Source organism: Osmerus mordax, chromosome 4 (genome assembly GCF_038355195.1).
Source record: "Osmerus mordax isolate fOsmMor3 chromosome 4, fOsmMor3.pri, whole genome shotgun sequence".
NCBI lineage: Eukaryota > Metazoa > Chordata > Actinopteri > Osmeriformes > Osmeridae > Osmerus > Osmerus mordax.
This window is the reverse complement of record NC_090053.1, coordinates 17,493,427-17,519,245: the sequence shown is the minus strand read 5'-3', so window position 1 is coordinate 17,519,245 and position 25,819 is coordinate 17,493,427. Positions and strand designations below refer to the sequence as shown.

The following is a 25,819-nucleotide window of genomic DNA, read 5'->3' as shown; positions in this document are numbered from 1 at the left end:
GCAACATCCGTCTCACCTACACCTACATTGTTCAGTTGCTGGATAACGGGTTTAACCCTCTCACTGCTGCGCCGACATGGTCCACTCACACTGGTTATACACTCGCTACCATGGAAACCTGAAACGCACTACATTTCTCACTGTACTTTAATGACTGTGCTGTTAGTGTTGTCACCAAGTGTCTAATGTGGATGTAAGACAACAAAAAACACCAAAACATGCTAATGCAAGGTAGGATTTGCAACATGCTAGTGGTGGTCCTGGTATTGGTGGTTTTCAGATGGGAAAGAAAGCAGGAGGAACCGCAGATTTTAGGCCAGTATGTTTTATTACCTGTACAGTGACACATCCTCAGAACCAGCATGTCTACCAGCTCAGCCCGCAGCCCTGACCCGACCCTCTCTAAACAGGCCATGCTCCTCCCTCCCCTCCTCGGGAACCCTCTGATCTCTGTCAGGATTGGCTAGATCTCTAGAGACGCTCATGGCCTCCACCTGAACAGCCTGGTATGATCAGAGATGACCTCACGAAAGGAAGGAAAGAGCAGACCCATTTGTTGAGCAGTCAGTCAGTTTGACTCCGGCTGTGTGCTGGTCTCAGAATTCGAAAAGTACAGTCAGGTACAAAAATGCATCAACCTAGTATTGTATCGTAAGAGCTTGACAAAAAGCAGTTTAATTGTAATCATTTCTTACAAGAGGGAACGTCATTCAGTCAGCATTTAATCTGTGAAAGGGCATAGTTCTCTTCAAACAAGTTTTAACAAACTTTATACAAAAACATCCGTTTTATTCTCTTCTCATTCCTCTCTCAACACATCCCTTAATCTCTTTCTAGTGTGGCAAAAAGAGATGGACAATGACATTATAGGAACCTACTCTCATTCGGCAAGGTCCGTCCAACACCTTCACAGCCTCACTGATCTCTCTCCAGAGCTGCTGGGCGCATCATGTTGCACATCCATGTGCGCTGCTCTGGAGCCCTGAACATACACGGGGGGATCGCCATCATCTTCTCCTGGAGGCGGCACAGACTGCTACGGGCGAGGGTGGGGCGGGACTGGGAGGACGATAGAATCACGTGATCCTGCCGCCAGCCAGGAGGCTTCCGGGGTGGAGAGGTCACGCAATGGAGGTGAGAGTCTGCTGGGAGGTCAGTCTTCTGGTCTGGAGGACGGGGTTTCTCCAGGCCAGCCTGCTCCCTGAGGAGCAGGAGGTGGCTTCTCTCCCAGAGCTTCTACCTTCACCTCTGGTCCTGGTCTCTACCAGGAATACACCATACCAGGCGAGCGCGCGCACGCACACACACACACTCCTGTTCCATATATAGCACACCCTGCCTCACAGCTCTTCACATTGCTAGAAAAAAGATTAAAATGTTCATAAAAGAAAAAATAAAAATTATTTACAAGCAAAACAAGCCAAGATTACCTTTTATACAACAAAAACCTCTGTCTCTCAAACATAAATTCGAATGAATAGATCGATGGATGGATGAATGTTCCCCTAGGTAGTCCCTAGCCAAATAATCATTTGATTGTTAATAGGAAAACCTTACATCAACTTCATAATCAGAGATTAGTAAAGAAGTCAGTACACAATGCAATAATCAATGAATCAAAACAGGAATTGGTTCTTTAGAACTCTCGAGAACATTCTAGCGCTCTAGATTTAAAAGCCTACAGAAAAAAAAAGAATGTTCTAGAATCTAGAGACAAATTCTAGAGGTTCTAGAACACAAGGCGGAGACGGGCAGGCGAGGGCAGCCCTGGAAAGGACCCCTGTAGACGGGTTCATCACGGGTCGGCTGACAGGGAACAGCTAGAATGAAGAAGCCAGCACCCCATGCATCAGGCCCAGACGGCTGCTTGGAGAAAGACTGACCACAGTCTGTCTGGTTTACAAAGCTACATTTCTCTCTACAGCCTGCACACAGAGGAAGCAGGCTAGGATACAGGCAGGAAGTGGGTTTGGGTAGATAGAAAAAAATAAAACAACAACTAAAGAAACACAGTAATTGATGTAGTCAGAATACGACAGGCAGGGATGAAGAGTGAGTGACAGAGCAGTCAGCAGAGAGGGGAGAATCAGTTGTCATGGGGGTGGGTGGGGTGGGGGGAGTTACTGAGCCTATGTGCTTCAGAAAGGGATGTCACAATGGGCCGGGCGGAGCTGTAGGGGGGAGATAAGGGGGAGGGGCGAAGTGAGGTAAGGGGGGGTGAGGGGTGTGGGTCGAGGTAATGGGTGCGGGGTCAGGTAAAGGGGGGAGGGGTGAGGTAAAGGGGGGAGGTAAAGGGGGTCAAAGGGGGGAGGGGTGAGGATAAGGGGGAGGTAAAGGGGGGAGGCTGTCGTTCCGTCCTCCCCTCACCGGTCCATCATGCTGAGGATCATCTCCGGGGTGAGGTCTCCGTTCGCCGCAGACTCCTCCCCCGCCACGGCCAGCTCCACCGTCTCCACGACGACCTCCTCTGGCCCCGCTTCCTGCTCTGGGGCTGCGGCAGCGGCGGCCGGCTCTGGCCCCGCCTCCTTCTTAACGATGATGTTCTCCACCGTGCCTGTGCTCTCATCCTCCACCTGGATGATGGCTGTGGCTGGGGGGGGAGGAGAGAGTGTTTAGGTGCAGTTCTCTGGGCGTAGATGGAGCCCTCTGTGACACTGCTTGTAAAAAGGGCTATACAGACACAATGTGATCTCCAGCACCCCCTACAGGTCAGGACACTCACTGCGGTTGGCTCTGGTGGACGCCCGGCCAGGCTTGGTGGGGGTGCTGGGTTTGGGGGGCGGGGTGGGCTTGGGGGCGTTCTTGGGGGGGCGTCCCCGTTTCCTCTTGACCGGGGGCTCCTCGGGGGCGGGGACAGGCACGGTGGGCGGTGCCTGGTCCACCTCCATCTCCTCCTCTTCCTCCTCCTCCTCCTGCAGCGCCGCAGCCTCGTCGTCATCCACATCCTCCTCGTCGTCGTCGTCCAGCTCCACCTCAGCATGTTCGTCTGGGGGTGCAGGGTGGGTGTTAGAAGAGGGAATAGTAAACATGGCCCCTCTAATCCCAGCCTCAGCCTCGAATCCAGCCCTAGTCCCGGCCACTAGTCCAGCCCTAGTCCCAGCCAATCAGAGGGTGTCTTACCACTATCCTCCTCCTCGTCTCTCCTGGAACGCATCTTCCTCTTCCTGCCGCGCCCCCGTCCTCTCCTGGGGGGTGGGGGCGAGCCGTTCTCCCCCTCCTCACCTGGATCCCCGTTGCAGTTCTCAGAATGTTTCACCATGGTGTTCTGCAGGAAGAACACAGAACAGCACACACACACACACACGAGCACGAGTCAGGAACCTTCCGTGTACCCGCTTGACACGGGTGTAGGCTTCATGGTATCCCACAACAACCCCCCCCCCCCCCCGGCCCACGTGTGAACATGCGTGTTTGTGCGTGCGTACCCTGCGGGTGAAGGTCTTGCTGCACTTGGGGCAAACAAAGGCGGTGGGGATGAAGTTGGGGTCGTGGTAGCGTTTGAAGTGCATGTCCAGCAGCTGCTTCTGCCTGAAGGTCTTGTCGCACTGGCTGCAGGCGTACGGCTTCTCCCCGGTGTGGGTGCGCTTGTGCATCACCATGTGGCGCTCCTGGTCAACAACCACAACCACAGGATCACAAACACAGCGGGCACGCTGGCACACACACACACAACCTGTCCACGCACACACACACACACAAACCCTAAGTGTCTGCCCGCACACATACACACTAGGGGTGTCACAATACCAAAAATTCAGTAGTCGGTGCCAATACCAGTAAAATAACACGATTCTCGATGCCACGTTAAAAAAGGGTTTTCTAAGATGCCATGTACTTGAACTTCTTTATTAACCCGTAAAGGAGTAGCGTCACACATATGTGATCGTTCGAATGCGGGTCTCACATATGCGATTTCGAACATTCGAACTGAATATTTTCCGATAGGCAAAAACTATGCAACAAACGCTTTAGTATGGCTTCAAAATGTACTAACGAGAAGGATAATTCAACCAATCCGTCTGAGTCCGTCCGTAACGGAGTCGGAGAAATATAATTCGGCCTTAACAAGTAACACTAGCATGGTAGTAGAATTGCTAGGAGTATTATGCTAGCTAATTTAGCCAGGAAGCTAATGAAAGCTAGCTAGCTACTATACCGTTTCAGATAAATAACTTGCGCTGTGTGGACCGTCGGAAATATTTAGAACTCACACGTCTAAAATACTTGAAAAATATCTAAATGTCATAACAATACATCAAAACATGTTCAATATAGCATATAACAACATAATAAAGTGCAATTAATGCTTATAGTGCAACAAATACTGGAACACTGAAGCGTATGCTGCCCCAATCAGTTCCGAAACCGATGCTGCTAACACTGGCATCGTCGCTAACGGTGCCTACGGTGCTTCAAAAAAATGGGCATCGTCTGTGTTTTGACATTTTAGAACCGGAAGGTATCGGTAGTATCGGTTCTCGTGACATCCCTAATACACACACACACACACACACACACACTCTCTCTCTCTTTACCTGTCTGCAGCAGTAGTCACACATGTCGCATTTGAAGCGTTTCTCGTTCTTGTGGGACTTCTGGTGCTGGATGAGGGCGTAGCGCTCGTGGAACGTGGCATCGCAGTAGCGACACTTCCTGCCCTGCTCGATGAACGAGTGCTGCTTCCTCAGGTGAACACCTGGGGGGACGAGAGACACAGGGAGACATGAAGGGCAGGGAGAGAGGAACAGGAAGTGAGGAGCAGGGATGTCAAGTCTGACATCCGTGCTCGTGGCTGTGCTCGCTTCAGAGAGGGGTGCTGGTGGGCTCCTTACCCAGGTCGCTCTTGCGGGCGATGACCGTGTCGCAGTGCGGGCAGTGGAACTTGGCCACGTTCTCCGTGTGCTTCTGCAGGATGTGCATCTTCATGGTTCCGCTCTGGGTGAAGCGGGCGTGGCAGATGTAGCACTCGTACGGCTTCTCGCCTGGGACACAGAGCGGAGGAGGTAAGGGAGGGAGACACGCCCTGCTACCAGTCCACAGGTGTGGAGGTGAGACAGATACTAGATGGTTCAACTCTGGACACGTGTAACTGTGTCTGTTTGGTGTTATGGGAGGTCAAATGAAGCACAAATCAGAGGCCTGCTCGATAAAGGCCGCTCAAAAAAGCTCAGTCAGTCAGTCGGGGTTAAAGCGGTTCCATAAAGGCCAATTCTAGTTCACGCAATCTGAATAACTCAAGAAGTCAAGATAATTGCGCGTGCACCCTATTCTTAAGCAGCCTGAGAGGTAGAACATGAACCATATCGATCCACCACGGATAAGTAAATAAAAAAGCAATCATACGGCCATGTGACTTCTTCCAGAGAGAACGTTCCCTTTAAGCCGTGTACTATGACAGCTCCCTCATCCACCGCTTCATCAAAATAAAGTAATCCAGTAGTCTAACTTTTTACCATGGTTTTTGTGTTGGGAAAATGGAGGATAGCCTAGATGTATGGATTTAGGTTTGTTTTGCCATTTTGGCTACTTTTGACAATTATGTATCTATGATAATTATACTGGGATCATTTAGATTGAGATATAGGCCTATGCCTGATGCCTAAACATTTGAAATCACAAACTACCATATGGCCATACGTTTAACGTACGATGGTTTGTATCATTCTGAAACCATTGTTCATCATTGTTTAATGCATTAGGCTAAATGTTGTAGCCTATGTATTCAAGTTGATTTTCTATAAATGTAGCTGACATATAAAAATGATGAGAATTAGAAAATGAGAATGTTTGTGTAAATCATTTCCCGTTGGGTCAGTGTTACAGGAACGTCTGGTTAAGCAACAACACGGGCTAAGCCTGACAGCCTGCCCCTGACCAGGCTAGTTTCGAAGCATAAGTTGCCATAGTAACTGAGTTCGAACTACGGCTTTATGGAACCGAATGAACTAGAAAGAAGTCCGACTAACTGACATAAGCCTGACTTATTCGGTAAACTTTCGCTTTATGGAACAGGCCTCAGGTTTATTCCACTTCAAAGCTATTAACAGGGACGTTGGTTTGTTTGCAAATTTGGATGGGATTGGATGAGTTATGGTTGTGGTGGTGCTTAGAATTATCATTCTTCTGACACTTTGTAAAAACCACAACTTGCCAATAAAACTTTGGCAAATTTGGTTGTTATTAGACTCCACACAGAACAGACCGAGCCAGCTGTACTCCGGTTCTGCCCGGTTTCTCAACCCTGAGATTAGAGAAGGTAGAGAGCTGTTTACCAGAGTGGGTCCTCATGTGTCTCTTCAGCTTGTAGGTGTCTCTGCTGGCGTAGGAACACAGGCTGCACTGGAACGGACGCTCGCCAGTGTGAGACCGGATGTGGCGCTTCAGCTTGCTCACCTGACACACACACACGGGCAGACACACACACGGGCAGACACACACACGGGCAGACACACACACGGGCAGACACACACACGGGCAGACACACACACGGGCAGACACACACACGGGCAGACACACACAAGGGCAGACACACACAAGGGCAGACACACACACGGGCAGACACACACACGGGCAGACACACACACGGGCAGACACACACACGGGCAGACACACACACGGGCAGACACACACACGGGCAGACACACACACGGGCAGACACACACACGGGCAGACACACACACGGGCAGACACACACACGGGCAGACACACACATTTTAGAGTCAGATCAAGAGCATTACACCTGGTCAACCCCCCCAAATTAGCTCCATCCAGGGCTGCCACCCACCTCCACGCTGGCGTAGTCACACATGGAGCATTTGAAGGGCTTCTCGTGGGTGTGTTTGTAGCGCCGATGTCGCACCAGCTCCCCGCTGGTCACAAACGCCATGTCACAATCCTGACACTTGTGAGGCCTGGTTCCTATGGAGACCGGAGGGATTAGAAGGCTGCCCACAGTGCTGTCTCTTTGTATGCGTTTAGGTGTGTGTAAACGTCTGTGTGTGCGCGACAGACTGTGTGTATGTGTGTTTAGGTGTGTGTAGACGTCAGTGTGTACCCATGTGTGTGCGACAGACTGTGTGTGTGTTTCTGTGTGACCTGTGTGTAAGAGAGTGGGACTGTGTTTGTGTACCTGTGTGTGTGTTGAGGTGGTTCCTCAGCAGGGTCACCGTCCTGAAGGCGCGGCCACACAGGTGACACTTGTGTGGCCTCTCGTCCGTGTGGCTCTTCATGTGGCGGTCCAGGTTGGAGCGCCGGGGGCAAGTGTAGCTGCACAGCTCACACTGGAACGTCTTCTTCACGCCTGAACAACACACACACACACAGAGTCAGACAGTGTCTTTAGGGAGGGAGAATACATTTCCAGGCCGATTCTTCCCTTTGCATCTAATAATCAAGTTTGATTTCTCTTGACCCAAAGCACTAGCCACCTGGAGCAGCAGCAGGCGTAGGGAGAACTTGTTTCGTCTCTCACCTTTCTTCTTGATCTTGGTGGGCTTGGGGGGCTTCATGTTTCCCACCACCTTCTCAGCGTTGACCTCAGACAGCAGCCCCTCCTGCTGCTCCTCCTCAAAGTCGTACACGGACACGTCCATGTCCCTCTCCCCCTCTGTGTAGCGCAGCCGGCTCTTTTTGCCCTTCTTGCCCTTCTTGGCGGAGTGGGGCTGGTAGTCGGGGTCCTTGGCCCAGGACGGGTCCTCTCCCTGGGCCTCGGAGGGCTCCTCGTCCCCATGGAGCACCTGGTCCTCCTGTTGGAGACCCTCTTCCTGCTCCACTGTCTCCACCATGCCATTGGCTCCAACCTTCACCACCTGGACACACACACACACAAGTTAGGCCCTTAGCTTCACCACCTGGACACACATGCAGGCAGGGTGTGGGGCATCATGGGTAGTGTAGTTTTACTTGGCAGGGGCATTATGGGTAGTGTAGTTTTACCTGGAAGCCATCAGGCAGGGGCAGGGTGTGGCAGATGACAGGATCTCCATCTTTGGGCATGGAGACAGAGTCAACGTAGCTTCCTTGAAGAGCCTCCACGGTTGCCTGGGAGACGGGCACCTGCACGGTGGAGACTGGTACCTGGACTAACTGCAGCTCCCCAAGACCTATCTGCTGTTCCTCCATGTTCACCACCTGGTAACACAGTTACTGCTAGTTACACAGCCTGTTCCTCCATGTTCACCTCCTGATAACACAGTTACTGCTAGTCATACAAGCTAGTCAGTGTGTTGTGTATGGAGAGAGAGAAAGAGAAGATGCCAGGCACCTGCAGGGTGATGATCTGAGTCTGGTCCACGGTCGTCACGGTAGCCTGGTGGGCGGCGCCCGACACGGCCCCGCCCACGGCCGCCTCCATCCCCTCCGTCTTCAGCTGCAGGAGCGACGGGTCCAGGGACTCCATCACCATCACCTCCACCCCCCCGCCGCTCACCATCCCCTCCACCCCGGCCCCCATCAGCTGGGCCTCCTCCTGCTGCTCCCCAGGCCCCTCCACCACCCCTCCAGCCTCGGCCGCCTGCTGGAGCAGGTCAGCCACCACCATGGACTCCTCCTCCCCGGGGAAGGAGCTGAGGTCCTTGGCCTTGTAGGCCTCGCCAGCCCCTTCGTCCACCACCGAGTCTGTCGGTCCCCCGTCCATGGGTAACGCCTGGGGGGCGACAAGGAAAGACGATCACAAGACCAGAAATGGAGACCATCGCAAAGGCACAGCGCAAGACGATCTACCTGCATGTTGTATATTCATCAGTTTGGCTGAATCTTTAAATTAACTTGCTAATTCCTTTTTTGGCCACTGTGATTTGATGGGGTGTCACAAAGATGAATACAACCAGATTACAGGATGCTATCGAGTATGTCAAGTAAACTGTCAGTGGGACGTCTCAGAATATCACTTTGGAACATGAGGCGGTGTGTTACGCCTGTCTCTGTGGTTACCTGAAACAGGTACATGAACTTCATCTCTCTACACCTGTGTCTTCCTCAGCGCCTGCCTCAGGTAGGTGTCACACACTTGCCTCAACTCTCCTGATTTTCCACCTGATTATCCTCCCTACACAACCTGGAAAAGGCCACTTTACAACTGTGACAAACACACAACAGTACTGTACACACGAAAGCTGGGCTCACATTTGACAGTGTTTACAGACATATTTGGGTAGTAGTTGGCCCAGCCTAACCTGCAGGTTGATGTCTGGTGACAGATACTACCTTTAGCAAGCTGCCTATAAGTGTCTGTCATCAGGACGAGGATAAGTTTTGACTGTTGACATGGAGCACTAGTAAACGCCGCTGTTTATGTACCGCTACCAACCGAGTTGTAGAGGGAGCTCTCCTCTTGTTCTCTGCCTTCTGCCGCTGGAACTCAAGGTGGGCTCAGAACGAGACAGCGGGCAATGGAAGCATACAGCAACACGACCGGCGGGGAGCTGGGAGCGTGGATAACGTTAATAATATAACTATTCCTGAGGATATGGTATTAATGCGAAATGGAGAGGAGAGTTCTTGGAGCACGCGGGGCTATGTTAGCCCACTAGCTAACAACGTTAGGCGCCCGGGTCATTCTGCCTTCCTGACATCGTCTAATTTTTGAGTGCGCAACACTGTAGCTAGCGTGGGCTACACTTCGGCTGTTCACAAATCCAGTAATTGCCAGAATAAGATGCCGAGGCAAATTTTGATAATCAGATCAAAACGAGTTTTACACAACTTGCAAGCGATACAAATGGTGCTTGGTTTGAGCGGATGTCAGCGAGCGCATTTTCACAGGCCAGGGCTAGCCCCGAAGCATGAAGGTGGGGCGAGGACGAAAGTTGTTGGTTAGCCAGATATATTTGAATGCTGACGTTGGCTAGGCTAACGTTGGCTAACCTACTAATACGGCTAATGCCATGCATTGCAGTTTTTACATGCGTGCTACGATTAAACACATGATGGAGATCAAGACATTTAAAAAACATGCTTTGCTGGAAAGTTGCTATTTAATTATACATGCAGTTGTCTAGCTAGTTAGAGCATTTTCGATTTTATCCGATATTTTTTAGCCAGCAGAAAGGCTAAGTAATTAAGCTAGCTTGCTATCCCGCCTAGTTTCCATTTCGACGTTATCGCTTTCTAGCTTGCTAGCTAAAATGACAGGAAACAAAGAAGAAAGAAAATGGACGCCTGGCCTAAACAGTCGACCAAAACGATCAACTCTAGAATAACCCAACCTCGACGATATACCAGATAATATATGTTTTAGAGGCCCGTTATATGTGCATTTCGTTGAACTTCTGGGTTATAACAGTTTTTTGATGATTTTTTCAATAACGATAGAGGGAGACAAACACCCCCCGTAAGCAGCCTGGACCGGGAGCCCCATCGTGACACCTAGAGGCCGAATAAAGCTCCTGCAAAACTCCCCCTGCTCTGGAAAGTAGCGTTAGTTTACCTGTTCCACTCTGTTTATCTTCGGGTTGAACTCGACAGAAAGCCCAGAGTCTGTTCTTCAATTTGGCCGAGACAGTTTAGGAATGTAACCTTCTCCGTCCGTTTTAATCCTCTCCCGCTTTTGCAGAGTAGACTCCGCACAAAATGGTGGCCTTGTGGCGGCAGTGCGCCTGTGCAGCGCTGGGGGGTGGTGTTGAAGTGGGTGTAGGCACTGCGATTGGCCATATGGGGCGCCCCGTTTGAATGCATGGTTTGGAGACAACGCAGATAATTTCTCATTGAGATGAGATACACAACTGTTCGTGACCTGGGGCCTGTTCCATAAAGCGAGTTTACCGAAAAAGTCTGGAGGTCCATGACCTTACAGTATGCCCTAGTTATTTAAATAATGCGGGATACGGTAGCCTATATATGTAATACATTTATTTACGCAATATAGTAATAATGATTAACCAATGTTTTCAAAGGTTGCACATAAATACACGGTTTTTGATTTGTTTATCAAAAATGACATCCTACACAAATTTGATAAAAGTTAAGTAAATAAACCGAGAACTATGTATCTAAAACTCCCTATACCACCTAAAATGAAAGAAACACGTTTAAAAATTATGAACTACATATATCCCTCCAAAGAATTAGGCTTCGTTTTAATATTAATGATAAAATCTGCTCATTCTGTTAATGTGACGTGGAGACCACAAACCATATATTTTTCTAATGCAGGTTAATACAAAAATGTTGGCTCAACATCCACAAATGGATAAAACAAAATGTCTCACTGTTCCCAACTTCTATCTCAAGAGACTATTTTAAATTTGGTATATACTGCAAAACAGAAATGATGAATTGTTGCAATGTTAAGTATGGTAAAGTTTTTTTCTCCATAAAAATAGTCTTGAAATCCTCCCCCAATTTTTATTTTTTCTTCAATGAATTTAAATTATACCGTGAGTCCTTAAAATTGGTAAACGGAAGAAAAGCACAAGAATTGTATGATATGCTGAAACACTTTCCCACGATGTCAACGAACCATAATTGAACTGAATTTCCCCTTATATGTTATATTATTTAATTGATATTATATATATATATTCCTTTTCACTTCCTTTGTAATACATTATTAATCCTGTATTATAAAATGTGTATTTTGATTACAATGTTATTATGCCATTTGGCAAATGTGCTGTACCTTTCAGGTACTAAAAGAGTATCAATGTTGCAATGTATGGTTTGTACATTTTCAATAAAACAAAAACAGAAAAAAGGTTTGTATTTGTTTATTTACCGCCTTCCTAAAGACATCACAGGAAACGTCATTTGAAACAAATTTTATTATTAATTTGTTTACATTTGATGCCAGGCAACAAATTACCAGACAATAAACTTTATAGAAAAAAAAATCTAAGGAAATCAGTTGTTTTATTGCTAAACAATCAGTGAATCTTAAGGAAAATATACTTTGCAGCAGTGTTTATATGTGTATGCACTGCATTTATTCATTCTTAAATAAAGATATGTCCTCTGTCTTTACGTCTCATTAAATGGTTCTCCACCAGAGCTTGAGGCACTTAGACACTGAAGAAACCCATTCAGAGCTGTGCTGCGTTAACATTCAGGAAACAGCCACATCCAGCGCTTCCAGCTGAACTGGTCTGCCACTCTGAGCCGGTAGTGAGGGGGGGTGACTGAAGAGGTGGCTTTTATTTTGAAACGGTACAGTTTATCCAACGTCTAGGTGAGGGGAAGAAACCAAAAAGCAAGTTCTTTAACATCCAACTAGTGAAACCAGTCAGTGTGCTGTGTTCTTCTCCGTTAAACTACATCACTGCTGTGAAGACCTAGAGACTACAGGTGATGAAAGCAGCAGGTGGGATCCACAGGGGTAGATTCAGCAGGCTCTCACCCCAGCCTGGGGTCACACACCATGGACAACCCCCCCCCCCCCCCCCCCACACACACACACACACGGACACCACCTCACTGATCAGTCACCCCACCTCTTCCCTCAGAGCACTTTAGTCGGTTCCTCTGAAAGGAGAGAACGATGGGAGCCTGGTGCCCTATAACGTTCCATCGACCCCTGGTTCACCTCACTCGTTAGAGTAATCACAACAGGGAAATCCCCCCAGCCCCCAGCCTCACTATCTTCAGCAGGCTATATCATCACTACCAGAAAGGAGTGTCGTCACTCAAAAACATAAGTACATATACTCCGATTGTCCTGACAGTGCCAACTGAAATACAATACAATGATATAACATGTACACTTCCAGTGGAGTATATAAGAATATAGAGTGATGGTATAGAATTATGGCACTGATTGGTCTGGCCAGACCCTGTGTCATGGCAACATAAACCTCAAGAAAGCTTCTCCACCAATCACAGTCCACGGAGGACAGTCCTCCAGCAGTGCTCCTCCAATCACAGTCTGTCTTCAGCTCTGTCACTGGTGTCTGATTGGTCCCCTTCAGTCGCACTCCCAATCACTCTCACTCAGACATCAGGCTCTTCACAAGCTGAGCAGATCAAAAGTGGGTTTGCCTGTTCAACATTTGTTCAATTCGTGTTATATAGAATATGACCTTCCAAAAGGGATGTTGACCCCCATCCTCTCTCCCTGTCTATACCTTCCTCCCTTCCTCTGTCTAAACATCCCTTCTTCTCTCCCCCTGCCTCTATTTATACCTCCCTCCCTCCCATATCTCCCTTCCTCCCTCTCTTTCCCTTTCTATATCTCCCTTCCTCCCTCTCTCTCTCTCCCTCCCTCCGTCTGTCTATACCTCCCTCTCCCTCTGTCTCCCTCCCTCTGTCTATACCTCCCTCCGTCTCTCTCTCCCAGTCCGTCAGTTCATGGTGGGTTTAGAAGGTCTAGGCGTGATGTAAGGCAGATCGATCTTCTTCAACTTCCTGTCTCCTTGTCCCACGGCTCAGCGAGAGACTTCCTCATGCTGCAGGTCACAGTGTGTGAGACAACAGTGTGTTCAGCAGGTTTGTGTGTTCAGTAGGGTGGTCATACATGTGTGTGTGTGTGTGTGCTGTTGGGAGCGTACAGTAAGAGTGTGTGTGGTTCACGATCATGGTAGGGTAGCAGTGTGGAGACCAGGTGTGGTGCGTGCGTGTGTGTGTGTGTGCCTGGCGTGCCGTGGCGGGGAGGTTAGAAGGCGGTGCTGGCCATACTGCCAGGGGTGAAGAGACGAGGAACGCCGCCCTGAGATGTCTCCACGTGACGGTGGGCCATCTTTCCCTCCTCACCTGTGGGAAACACACAAAAAACACGTATCGGTATACTGGAACAAATATCACCTCCATACCTCATCCTCTCACACACACACACACACACTTTGCTCTCCTCTCAGGTGATGTTTAGTTTTTTTTGTCATTATCCTGAATGACCACACACTCCTCCTCACACATGTAATGTACACAAATAGTCGTTTTAATTCCTCAAATGAAGCATTAAAACATAGAAGTCTCTTACCCAGCACCAGCAGAGCCTGTTTGGCTGCATCTCTCACATCCTCCTTGTCTGTTCGACACAGGTACACCAGCTGGTCTATACTTTCTTTGGCCTGGGGGACAGAAGAGGAGGGGAACATGTTTACGTGTGTGGGGATGTTCCTTTACTGTGTGCTTCACTAGGGGAGGTGGTGTGTTCCTGTACTGTGTGCTTCACTAGGGGAGGTGGTGTGTTCCTGTACTGTGTGCTTCACTAGGGGAGGTGGTGTGTTCCTGTACTGTGTGCTTCACTAGGGGAGGTGGTTAGGGGTCAGGCTGTTCAGACCCACCTTGAGGCAGGCCAAGGCCTTGCAGCCACACACTCTGGTCTCCACACTCTCCTCCTCCAGGAGCTCCAGACAGCTGACCAGGGCCTGGGGGGGAGGGGGACACACATGCATGGAGACAGTTTCATCTGAACGCACTCTCTGTCTCTCTCTCACACACACACACACACACACACACACACACACACACACACACACATAAACACGCACAGACACCTTTGCCTCTCTATGGTTCTGGGGGAGGACAGAGACATACATACACACAGTTATTTCTAAACACACGCCCACACGCACGCACACACTTCCTCACCCTCTCTCTAGGCCTGGCAGTGGACAACAGGGACACGAATACATGTACCCAGTTAGATCTAAACACACACACACACGCTTCCTCACCCTCTCTCTGTGTCGGGGCTGGTCGGCCAGGCTGCGGAGCAGGGAGCTGGCCGAGGTGGAGACCTTGGCCCTGGGGTCCCTGAGCAGCCGGGCCACGGCGTGGATCCCCTCCCTCTTCAGACTGCTCTCTGGAGGCCTCCGCAGCGCCCTCACCAGGGCTTCCTGTTCACACGCCTGCAGGCTCTGGACCAACCACACTAGAGGAGGGGGAGGAAGAGGAGGAGCTTATGGAACCATGGGGTGACGGAGGCCACTTTCTGTTTCTGTTTTAAGGGGACAGATGCAGTGAAGAGAGACAGGAAATGTAAGGAATATGAAGAGACATGCGGGATGCATGCATGGATTTGAACCCGGGCGTCTGTGGTGAGGCTTTAGCCAACGTGGTACGCGCATTAAGCGGTGAGGCCAAAGTCCGAAGTTTCTGAGGGAACAACGTGTGCGTGCCACCCTCATCTTCCAGCTCACAGATGTGTGTGTGTGTGTGTGTGTGTGTCAGCGTGTATGTGTGTCTCACCCTCCTCCGCCAGCTCACAGATGTGCGTGTCCATCTCGCTGACCCCCTCAGCCTCCAAGTAGCTCCAGAACTGGAACAACGTCAACATGTCCACGGAGGCTCCGCCCCCTCGCCGTGGCAACCGTCGCTCTAGGATCCTCTCCACCAACTGCAAAAACACTAGACCCACACACACACACAAAGTAAGTACACACACACACACAAGAGCCCCCAGGGAGTCCCCATGCAACATTCTTTCAACATAATATATATATATATATATCTTTACTAGGATTTAACAAAGTCAGCATCGAGCAAACATGCTCACCTGTGTCGGCCATGCCTGAGGCTCTGTCCGGCAGTTTGCAGGCGTAGGTCTTCGCCAGGGCTGCCAGAAAGGTCTCTGTGGAAACGCTGTACACCCAGCCCTGCTCTGTGCACTGCTGCCATAGCAACGCCGCCCCTTGGCACTGTTCAAGCTGGGGAACCACTGCTCCACAGATACAGGGGCAAAACACAGGGATGGATGTTTATGTTAGTTTAAGAGCCATGGGTTTCATTATACATAGGTGAGAGATGTCCCCCTCTCCAACACACCTTTTTATTAATAAAGTTATATTTCACAGCCACATCCTCAGTTAGTAAAATATCTGTCCCACCCACATTTGAAAACACACTTAGGCCCCTGACATGAGCACTTTATTTTATCACTTCATAATCACGTAATATCCTCGTGTCCATCATGTAAATGTGCCTCATTTAACTATGGAGGCCAATTTTCTGTAAGCTGTTCCAGGACTGTTCCAGCTAACTCTGAGAGGACGTCTTATCGGCCCTGACCACTCAGAGGTCAGGTTGACCAGACTGTCCTTGCATGCCTGTTGGGTTTCAGATACAGTCAGTCTTTGGGAGTGGTTGAGGTCTGCAAGTCCACACAAGGTGATGCCAGCTAAACCAAGAGATGGTAGCAGGCATCAAATTGTAGACACAAACCAGTCTACAATTTGCTGATGTGTCCTGACTGTTTTCTAACACCTCAAGACTGGTGTATGATATTGGGATCTCTCCTGAATTTCAAATTCAATCAATCATCTAACCCTCTATGTGGAGTTGAGACCGGTCGAGGACCTCACCTTCCTCTGATTGGGTGACGGCCCCAGGCGTTTCCTTGGCGACGCGCCGTATGAGCTCGAGGACACGGGCCTCTCTCAGGAGACGGTCCAGAGCGTACATCTCACCACAACGCAGAGGGCCAAACGTCCCCAGACGCTACACACACACACACACACACATCATAACACACCATCACTCAGAATCATGACACACATACAGCACCATAACACACAGGTCCACACAAGTGGAATAATGGGACAGTTATATGAACCATGTTTCTGACCAGTCTCTAAACCTTTCCTTGTATCTGTTTATTCAATTCCGTGTTAGAACAGCTAAACCTCAAGATAGGGAGGGAGGAGTGCATGTGTGTGGGGTGTGTGAGTGTTGTGTACAATCCGTGCGAGCGTAAGTGTAGTGTGTGTGTTGGAGTGCGTGTGGTCTCACCAGCAGCTGTGCGCTGCAGTTCTTCAGGTGCACCACCAGGGTGCGGTCTAGAGCAGGGCAGCCTGTAGTCAGGGGGGAGGAGGGGGCGTCCCAGCCTCTCTCCTCACACCCCTCGTCTTCCCCTCCACTCTCCTCCCCAGGACCGCAGGGGGCGCTGTGGCCAGCACTGCACACAACAACAACAACAACCACATCCGACCCCATCAGAGCCTTAAACATCCATATCACCTCTCAGCAAATGTTCTCCAAGCCTTGGTACCGTTCACAACTCTGGCATGGAGATGTGTTGCTGAAACTCTCCACCAGGTGGCGGTATAACACACTGGCTGCGTCGATTTGCTCGTTGGCTTCCACAATGTTTTGGTGGACACCCGAGGGATCAGGGTGAGTGTATTAACAGATGAGCCTGGAGACACTGACCTGTCAGTCCTGTTCCTCTTCCCTCCGCCCTCTTCCTCCTCTTCCTCCTCCTCCTCCTCCTCCAGGTCGGAGGTGTTGAGGAAGTCAAAGCTGCCCAGAGCCGTCTCCACCGTCAGACTCACGCTCGAGGTACGGCTCTGACTACGACCCTGCTCTCACAAACACACACACGCACGCACACACACACTCTTGTTATGGAGTTGATTTATCTCACTGTTTGAGTATGTGTGTGTGTGTGTGTGTGTAGGCAGATGCCCAGTGATAACACTGATCTCCCTCACATCTACCAGTGCATTGTGGGACGTAAACTTTAAACCTGAGGGACAGGAAGTCCCCACTGGTCCCTCCTCCAACGCCCGGGGAGATGGTGTATTCTGGGAAGACTGAAATCTAGCTAACCCCTCCTTCTCTCTCCCTCACTTTCTCTCCTTCTCTCTCTCCCTCTTTCCCTCCTCTCTCTCACTGACTTTTCTCCTCTCTCTTTCTCTCTCTACCTCACTGACTCTCTCTTCCCCTCCTTCTCTCTCTCTCTCTCTCCCTCACTTTCTCTCTTTCTCTCTTTCCCTCTTTCCCTCCTCTCTCTCAGACTTTTCTCCTCTCTTTCTTTCTCTCTCTCTCTACCTCACTGACTCTCTCTCTTCCCCTCCTTCTCTCTCTCTCTCCTTCATTAACTCTTTCCCTCTCCTCTTCCTTCTCTCGCTCCCTTTTTCTCTCTCTTATCAACTGGAGCTTGCACTGGGTGGTGCTCATTGCACAGAATACCCTGGCAGCTGTTTAACTGAGGAAAGGAAAACAAATTAAAGCAAATCTCTTACAACATTACAAGCAAACACACACAAACACAGAGCCAAGCACACAGAAACAGAAGGACAGAACTGTTACTCACAGTCAGCATGTTCTCCAATAGTCGTAGTTCTTGTTCCAGCAACTGCAGCTCAGGGAACTGTCCTCTGTAGTCATCCAGGGAGGAAACCACAGCCCCCAGGGCCTCTTCAACCCCACTGTCAACAGCCTGCTGACCCTCACCATGGCTGGACACAGTCTCTACTCCAGCCCCAGGCTTTTCCACGGCCTCCACCAACACCAGATGGGCCCTGTACGTCTGGGCTCCCTCCTCTGGTTGCTGGCCCGGGGCCTGACAGTCGCCCTGGGCATGTTGGGGCGTCTGTGTTGGTGGCTGTGTTGGTGTGTGTGTGTCTGAGTGTGTGTGTGAGTCTAGCTTGGCCTCCACAGGCCCAGTCCTGCTGGGAGAGGGGTTTGGCTCTCTCTTCTCTCCCCTGGGCGGTGTGTTTTTCCTCAGCCCCTCCGTGGCTGGAGACCCTGAGCCCTGCAAACTAGTCTCTGCTGCCGGCGTCCTTCCCTCCCTGGGGGGAACGGCCATCTTAACCGGCATCAGCTCCGACCTGGCTGGCATCTCCATCTCAATGTCGTTGACGGAGATCCCGGACAGCAGCGACGTCACCTCCGACGGCTCCACCGATTCGCCGGCCGCCCTGTCCGTCAAGGCCCCGTCCGCGCTGCTCTCGCTGATGTGGCTGAGCGAGCGCGAGTAGCGGGCGTGGCCGTTCGGCACCGCCCCCTTCCCGGCGTCCTCCTCGCCGCCGCCCGCCACGGCGTCCAGCTCCTCCCCCCGGTCTTCCGATTGGGCGGGGGTGGGGGTGGAGCAGGCAGAGTCTCGCGGGGAGAAGGCAATGTGGATGGAGGGGGCGGCGGCCTGCAGCTCGGGGGCCACCAGCGTCTTGTGGGCGTGTCTCGTGCCCAGCGACGGCTGCGGGGAGGAGGAGTCGTCCGAGGACTCGGAGGAGTTGGACCACGCCGTGCCGCCTTCCGCCTCCTCGTGGCGACGCAGCATGTTCTAGAGGGGGAGGAGGAGGGTGGGGAGGTGAGGTGAGGTGAGGGGGTGGGAGGGAGGGAGGGTGGTGAGGGGGAGGGAGGGAGGGTGGAAGGGGAGGTGAGGGGGAGGGAGGGAGGGTGGGTGGGGAAGGGAGGGTGTATGGGTGGGGAAGTGAGGTGAGGTGAGGGGGTGGAAGGAGAAAGAGATCATGTCAATAGACTTTAACATTGCACGCTATTAGAGAAGGTGAGAGGTTTGACAGATCTGGGATTACAATTGTGAGAATAGGAGACTGGGCAGACAGAAAGATCCTTTCCCTTATCCTGGTCTGGATGGAAACTGATGCTTCTCATGTAACTGAGACACTGTTGAATTTAGATGTGATGCCCAGAGGAGGCCAGGCCAGGCAGAAGCAGGGAACTGTGTTCCAGAACAGACCTACATCCTGGCCCGAGGGCCAGGCCTGTCTAACACACTCCCTTATCAGAAGCAAACCTGTCTCACATACTCCCTAATCAGAATCCAAACCAAATCACATGTTTATTTGTACAGCCCTTTTTTTTACAAGCTTTACAAGAGGGTTTTACACATGTCCACAGAACCACGCCTAACCCAGCCTCCTCCTCTCCCCTGACCATGTCTGCTCTGGAGCATTCAGGCCGACTGGTCCACAGCAGCCACACCACCTCCCAGAGGTAGGCTGGCCAGGGTCCAGCAGCACCAGGACACAACCTACAACAGGCCTACTGTTCTGTACACGCTAATCACTGCTTCAGCTACTGCTGCGTCACCAACACAACAAGAACAATCGTCTTACTGGGTTGTCTTGTCAACCCTTATCCAGCACACCTGGTACTATTAATGAGCTGATTAACAAGCCGGATCATGTTTGATGCGACCGGGGTTGGAATGAAAACTTACAGGATGGTGTTCCTCCAGGAACAGGGTTGGGCTTCCCTGTTCGAGACTATATCTTCCATGGCAGGATTCCTGCTGTGTTCCAGAACTTCTACAGGGTGAGGTTCTATGTTCTTTGTATTCTACTAGGTTCTATGTTCCCTGTATTCTACCCACAGGGTTCTACAGGAACTACAGGGATGTGGACCTGCTCTACAAACTCTACCTGGGGTTCTAGCCAGGCCTAGAACCCCAGAGTTGTGACTTACGGAGTAGGTCATGTTCCCGGGCCGCGTGGACGAGACGTCGCTGCAGGAGCAGCTCTGAGACAGGCGCTCTGCCAGCGTGTCACGAAACACGTCTAGCAGGGACCAGCGCTGCTTAGACGACATGCTCCGCAGGGACGGCTGTGAGGGGGGTCACAGTCCCACGGGCAGCAGGGACAGAGACGGAGACACGTCAGAACCAAGAGGATCACATGAGACCGGCTCAGACTGGACGACTCACACTGTCTACAACCACACACACACACTGTCTACAACTACACACACACACACAAACACACACTATACAAACACACACTGTCTACAACTACGCACACACACACTATACACACACTGTCTACAACTACTATACAAACATACACACTATCTACAACTACACACCCACTCGTTGAAAACTATACCACAAACACTGCTAGACAACACCACATTCACTCCCCACACACATATCTACAACTACACACTAGACAACTAGACAGCCCCTGTATAAATCCTCCTCCTGTCATCTCCATGACCTGTGGGTCTGTTCACACCTGTCCTGAAGACACTATGACAACACTGATCTAGAGATTACTGGACAAGGAATGAGGCTGGTGTGAAGGGGGGGAATCTAAACAGGATACATATGTCCATATATGGGTATGGGTAGATCTATATATGGACATGGATGTGCGGACATATCCATTTATGTAATTCCATGTATGGGCATGGACAGATCCGTCCGTATATATGGCTGTGGGGTGTGAGACTCACATAGAAGGCCTGTTCCCGTAGCGACGGGGTGTCAGGCGGACTCTGGTTGTAGGTAGAGAAACGCTTGTTTACAGTTGGAGGCTTGTTGACCGTGCTCGCTGCCGACACCAGGTCATCCTTCTCAAACGGACTGAGAGAGAGAGAGAGAGAGAGAGAGACAAAGAGAAAGAGAAAGAGAAAAGAAAGAGAAGGGAAGGGGCGATACATAAATATTTTCTGCTGTGAGGGACCAGTACATATATCAAGAATCGAAGGTCTCACGCATTGACTAGCTGACTGGTTGACTGACTGGCTGACTGTTTGGCTGGCTGACTGACTGACTCAATTGGCTTGGCTGGTTGTGTGACTCACCTCCAGGTGACCTCCAGGCTCAGCTTGATGGTGCCCAGGTCGTTGATGTCCACAGCCACCGTCTGAGGGAGAGCAGCAAACAGATCCTTGGTCTCACAGGAAACGCTTCCTACCACCACGTGATTGGCTAGGCTCTTCAGCTCCGTCACCTAAGAGACCGGGAAAGCATCCGTCAGGAGTCGGCGGGATCGCCGCTGCGCTGTTCTGTGGTTGGTGTGTGTGCGTGTGCGTGTGTGTGTGTGTGTGTGTGTACACACACGTCTCCCTCCTCCCTACCTTGATGGACAGGAAGTCCGTGATGAGCGGCAGGAAGACCATGTCCTCGCTGTCCCACACCTGCTTGGCGTTGATCTCGATCCTGCCCCGCAGCTTCCAGCGCTGCCGCCCGTACTTCATGAAGATCTGCAACCCAGCAGGAGTCAAAGGCAGCCTCACGACACGGGGCGCCCAACTGTTCACCTCAGTCTCCACCCGTTTCACCTGCATTCTGTTGTTAGTACATTTGGGACTGTACCCTGTGTTACTCCGTTTAAAGCCCTTTTTTGTATTTTTCTTTTTGTGTATTTTTCCTGTACATTTTATTTTATTTATTTTTTTCTCTTGTCTGCTGTAACGCAGCAATTTCCCATCTGGGATGTACACAGTACCTACTACTGTCTGCTACTATTAACACTACATATTACAAGTCCAGCTCAGCTGTGTGTTACCCTACATAAAGCTGTCTTTGTCATCGACTCTAATTGAAAATACCCAAGGAGTTTCCCACGGGATAAGGCAGTTTAGGGCACAGGACAGGTGAGACAATAATAGAGAGACAGAGAGAAGGGGGGAGGGAGATGAAAGAAATAAAACAGCTCACCTCATACTGGTCTCCAGCACAAAGTCTTGCAAATCCTGCCAAGCCTGCAACACAGAGACACCTGTTATCCACACACAAACCCCACACACACACTCACACACACACTCACACACACACTCACACACACACACACTCACACACACACACACACACACACACACACACACACACACACAAACCCCCCACACACACACACACACACACACACACACACACACACACACACTCACACACCAAACAGGCCCCACGACAAACCTGTAGTCTCTTAGAGGACAGGTGGAGGGCAAAGGGAGGGGATGAGAAGGGGATGAGAGGGGGATGAGAGGATGAGGAGGGTAAGGAGAGAGAATCTTCTCACCCTTCATCTTGACATGGAACTCCCCCAACTGGTTCTCGAGCTCACTCTCCAGCATGCACATGTTCTAGAAGGAAGGAGGGACAGAGGGAGAGTTGTGAGACATACTTAACAAGCCAAACACAATGTTCTAAACACAGCTGTTATTGTATTTTATTACAGAGACGGGCAGAGAGAGGGAGAGAGAGAGAGAGGGGGGAGGGAGGGAGAGAGAGGGGGGGGAGGGAGGGAGAGAGAGAGGGGGGGAGGGAGGGAGAGAGAGAGGGGGGGCGAGATCTCGAACAGAGAACATGTCCTCTCCTCCCCTCCTCACCTTCCCCTCCTCTCCTCCTCCTCTCCTCTCCCCTCACCTCACCCCTTCTAGGCACTCCTTGTACATTTACATGTAGTCATTTAGCAGACGCTCTTATCCAGAGCGACTTACAGGAAGTACAGGGACATTCCCCTGAGGCAAGTAGGGTGAAGTGCCTTGCCCAAGGACACAGTAGGCCTCAGAGAGACCCTCCTCCCCTCTTCTCCCCTTCTCCCCTCCTCCCCTCTTCTCCCCCTCCTCCCCCCCTCACCTCGGTGTACTCCTTGTAGCCCTTGTTGGCCTCAGACAAGCTCTCCCTGGCCTCCTTGCTGCTGGGGGAGGAGGAGGTGTAGGCCTTCACCATCTTGTTGGCTCCATCCCTCAGACGACGCTGGAGACAGTAGGCCTCGTACAGCTCTTCGATCTGACCACACACACACAAACACACAGACACACATTAGCCAAACGAGGCAACTGCAATGCAGTTCAACACTAAATGGCTGTATGCCACTTCCTTCTTGTTAACCTCTCCATCGCTGTCTCCCTCTCTCCCCCCCCCTCCCCACTCTCTCTGTCATACACGCCACCTCAGTCGTTGACATGCAGACCACCTCCCTCTCCCCCTCCCCCGACACTCTAAGACACCCCAGACACATGAGAACACTGTCTACATCCTCCTATTAAACTTTCATTCACCTCCTCCACAACATGCGCCAGTCTATCCAGGTCAGAGAGGTGTGTGTTGTCCCGTTTTTTCTGAATCAGCGCACAACAACATGGCTCTAAGTCAAGATTCATTCACCGAAAAAAAAAACTCTCCACCTCTCTCTCTCTCCTCCCCCTCCATCAGTTCCTCCATCACACCTTAAGACACAACTCGCACTATGACCCACTTCTCACCACAACACTCTCTGCTCCTGCCCTCCAGTCCTCCACTGTACCCCCCCCCCCCCCCCCCGAGCGGGTGCCCTAGGTCCAGTTTACACACAAAGAAACCACACACTCACGAACACACACAACGGCAATCCAGGATCAAGTCCCGCAAACGCCCTCGGCGGGGTACCAAGACTGAACGACTGAACAATTCCTCTTTAATGAACCAGCGACCCCTCTCCTCCACTCCTCCAGGTTAGGAGGTAACCGAATTGAGGGATCAGCACTTACAAGTATTTAAGTCAGGGCAAGGTCAGAGGTCAAATTCTGACCAGGACGTTGAGCAGAGCTCAGCAGATCTCCAACTGAGCCTGCTATTCCCAGAATGCATTTCCACCGGGACACGCTGATTAAAGCAGAACTAACTAGACCCCTGTGGAGCGAGGGGGGGAGGGAGGGGGGCAGAGAGGGAGGGGGGCAGGGAAGGAGAGGACAGGGAGAGGTGGATAGAACAGGGAGAGGGGGAGAACAGAGAGAGAGGGAGAACAGAGAGAGAGGGAGGACAGAGAGAGAGGGAGGACAGGGAGAGGGGCAGAGGAGGAGAAGGGAACGACAGAGAGGAAGGTACCAAATCCTCTGCAATGCAGAAGAGAGCAGCCTGAGGGTTTTTTACAGTCTCATTTCTAAAGCTCACACACACACATTCATATGCCAAGATACACAGATATACACTCACAAACTGCATTCTATAACACTCATATTGTATATAAACTGGCACATGTGAATGTAAACATAAACACATGTGGCTGTATTCAAGCATGCACACACACATACACTCGCACACACACAAACATGTACAGACATGTACACAGACACACACATGTACACACACACTGGCCACAGAGACGCCGTTGCTCCCCAGGGGGTAGAAAGAAACATAAACAAAATCCAGCCTTTTAAAGTTTTACTGCAGCAGGAGGAGGAGGGGGGGGAAGAGGAGGGGGGGAGGGGGGTAGAGAGAGTCAGAGCTGTAATGTGAAGATAATACCTACCTCCTCTAAGCACTAATACTGTACTATAAGCACTAGTACTGTACTATAAGCACTAGTACTGTACTATAAGTACTATTAGAACTATAAGTACTAGTATTGTACTATAAGCACTAGTACTGTACAATAAGTACTATCAGAACTATAAGTACTAGGACACTTCTGTTAGCAGGAAGGGTCAGGGGCCGGGCAGTGAAGTTGTGTTTATCATCACATTTGATACAAATGTTGTATCAAATGCTGAGGTACCGTTGTACCTCAGCTCAGAGAAAGATAGAGAGGTCAAGAGGGGGAGGAGGGGTGGGGGAGACAGAGGGGGGAGACAGAGGAGGGGAGACAGAGGGGGGGAGACAGAGGGGGGAGACAGAGGAGGGGAGACAGAGGGGGGGAGACAGAGGGGGGAGACAGAGGGGGGGGAGACAGAGGAGGGGGAGACAGAGGAGGGGGAGACAGAGGAGGGAGACAGAGGAGGGAGACAGAGGAGGGGAGAGACAGAGGAGGGGAGACAGAGGAGGGGAGACAGAGAGGGGAGACAGAGAGGGGAGACAGAGGAGGGGAGACAGAGGGGGGGAGACAGAGGGGGGAGACAGAGGAGGGGGAGACAGAGGGGGGGAGACAGAGGGGGGAGACAGAGGAGGGGGAGACAGAGGGGAGGAGACAGAGGGGAGGAGACAGAGGGGAGGAGACAGAGGGGAGGAGACAGAGGGGGGGAGACAGAGGGGGGGAGACAGAGGAGGGGAGACCGAGGGGGGAGACAGAGGGGGAGGAGGTAAATAAGAGAAGTGACACCAGCCGAGTAAGGGCTAACTAAAGGGTCTGGAATGTCAAACTAGCCTGAGGCCAAACCCCCGCCACTGAACCACGACAAAACACACTGTGCGTGTGTGTGTGTGTGTGTGTGAAAACAGGCCTCCACATGTCTTGTTTTGAGAACTCAGAGCTGTAATGTCAGTGGTCACTCCCACTGCAGTGTGTATTTAGCTGCTGAACCCCAAACCAGTGTGTCTCTGTCTGGAGACACACACACACACCCATAAAGGAGACATACCTTGCTGAGATGAAACTCAAGTTTTCTCATGAACCTCTCGATCACCTTGACTTGCTGTAGAGGACACACACACACATCAGGTCAGAGGCTGTTATTATCGTATCTATTGACTGCGTTTGTTTTGAACAGTCCTGAGGGTTATACTGTG

General features: G+C 50.9%; 2 protein-coding genes across 8 annotated transcripts in view; both read right to left on the bottom strand.

Moving 5' to 3' along the window:
• Window positions 1-309: 309 nt before the first annotated feature.
• On the bottom strand, window positions 310-10,544 carry ctcf (CCCTC-binding factor (zinc finger protein)). Of its 3 annotated transcripts, none has more exons than XM_067235571.1 (13): window positions 10,427-10,544; window positions 8,264-8,644; window positions 7,936-8,130; window positions 7,472-7,808; window positions 7,130-7,300; window positions 6,785-6,918; window positions 6,273-6,393; window positions 4,833-4,982; window positions 4,536-4,696; window positions 3,426-3,608; window positions 3,121-3,265; window positions 2,723-2,986; window positions 310-2,590 (listed from the first exon to the last, which is right to left on the bottom strand). In XM_067235571.1, exons 2-13 carry the CDS (start codon window positions 8,633-8,635, stop codon window positions 2,364-2,366), a joined length of 2,460 nt encoding a protein of 819 aa, XP_067091672.1. In that variant the 5' UTR covers window positions 8,636-8,644; window positions 10,427-10,544; the 3' UTR covers window positions 310-2,363. The 3 variants fall into 3 exon arrangements, with proteins under 3 accessions (XP_067091672.1, XP_067091673.1, XP_067091671.1); XM_067235572.1 differs by lacking the exon at window positions 10,427-10,544 and adding an exon at window positions 9,308-10,304; XM_067235570.1 differs by lacking the exon at window positions 10,427-10,544 and adding an exon at window positions 8,932-9,294.
• A 2,639-nt stretch (window positions 10,545-13,183) lies between these two features.
• The window catches only part of ripor1 (RHO family interacting cell polarization regulator 1), a 42,630-nt gene continuing 29,994 nt past the window's right edge, over window positions 13,184-25,819 (bottom strand). For 3 of the 5 annotated variants that reach the window (XM_067235566.1, XM_067235565.1, XM_067235564.1), the window contains exons 6-22: window positions 25,672-25,725; window positions 22,973-23,125; window positions 22,413-22,476; window positions 22,055-22,098; window positions 21,472-21,597; window positions 21,196-21,344; window positions 20,845-20,974; window positions 17,966-18,934; window positions 17,080-17,228; window positions 16,660-16,825; window positions 16,233-16,368; window positions 15,428-15,589; window positions 15,121-15,279; window positions 14,607-14,803; window positions 14,214-14,297; window positions 13,907-13,997; window positions 13,184-13,680 (exon numbers count right to left, since the gene is read on the bottom strand). In XM_067235566.1, coding sequence (XP_067091667.1) covers window positions 13,583-13,680; window positions 13,907-13,997; window positions 14,214-14,297; window positions 14,607-14,803; window positions 15,121-15,279; window positions 15,428-15,589; window positions 16,233-16,368; window positions 16,660-16,825; window positions 17,080-17,228; window positions 17,966-18,934; window positions 20,845-20,974; window positions 21,196-21,344; window positions 21,472-21,597; window positions 22,055-22,098; window positions 22,413-22,476; window positions 22,973-23,125; window positions 25,672-25,725 — 2,931 coding nt within the window. In that variant the 3' untranslated portion in view covers window positions 13,184-13,582. Of the gene's footprint in view, window positions 13,681-13,906; window positions 13,998-14,213; window positions 14,298-14,606; window positions 14,870-15,120; window positions 15,280-15,427; window positions 15,590-16,232; window positions 16,369-16,659; window positions 16,826-17,079; window positions 17,229-17,965; window positions 18,935-20,844; window positions 20,975-21,195; window positions 21,345-21,471; window positions 21,598-22,054; window positions 22,099-22,412; window positions 22,477-22,972; window positions 23,126-25,671; window positions 25,726-25,819 lie in introns of those variants that run through there. The other 2 variants (XR_010876610.1, XM_067235567.1) reach the window with 2 other exon arrangements.

Bases quoted from the DNA above. Each gene is read 5' to 3' on its own strand.
- ctcf (XM_067235570.1), bottom strand. From the start codon at position 8,955: ATGAAGTTCATGTACCTGTTTCAG. The intron at 7,809-7,935 runs GTAAAACTACAC...GTGTGTGTCCAG, and splicing joins CCCTGCCTGATGGCTTCCAG to GTGGTGAAGGTTGGAGCCAA. The intron at 4,983-6,272 runs GTAAACAGCTCT...TCTGTGTCCCAG, and splicing joins ACACATGAGGACCCACTCTG to GCGAGAAGCCGTACGAGTGC.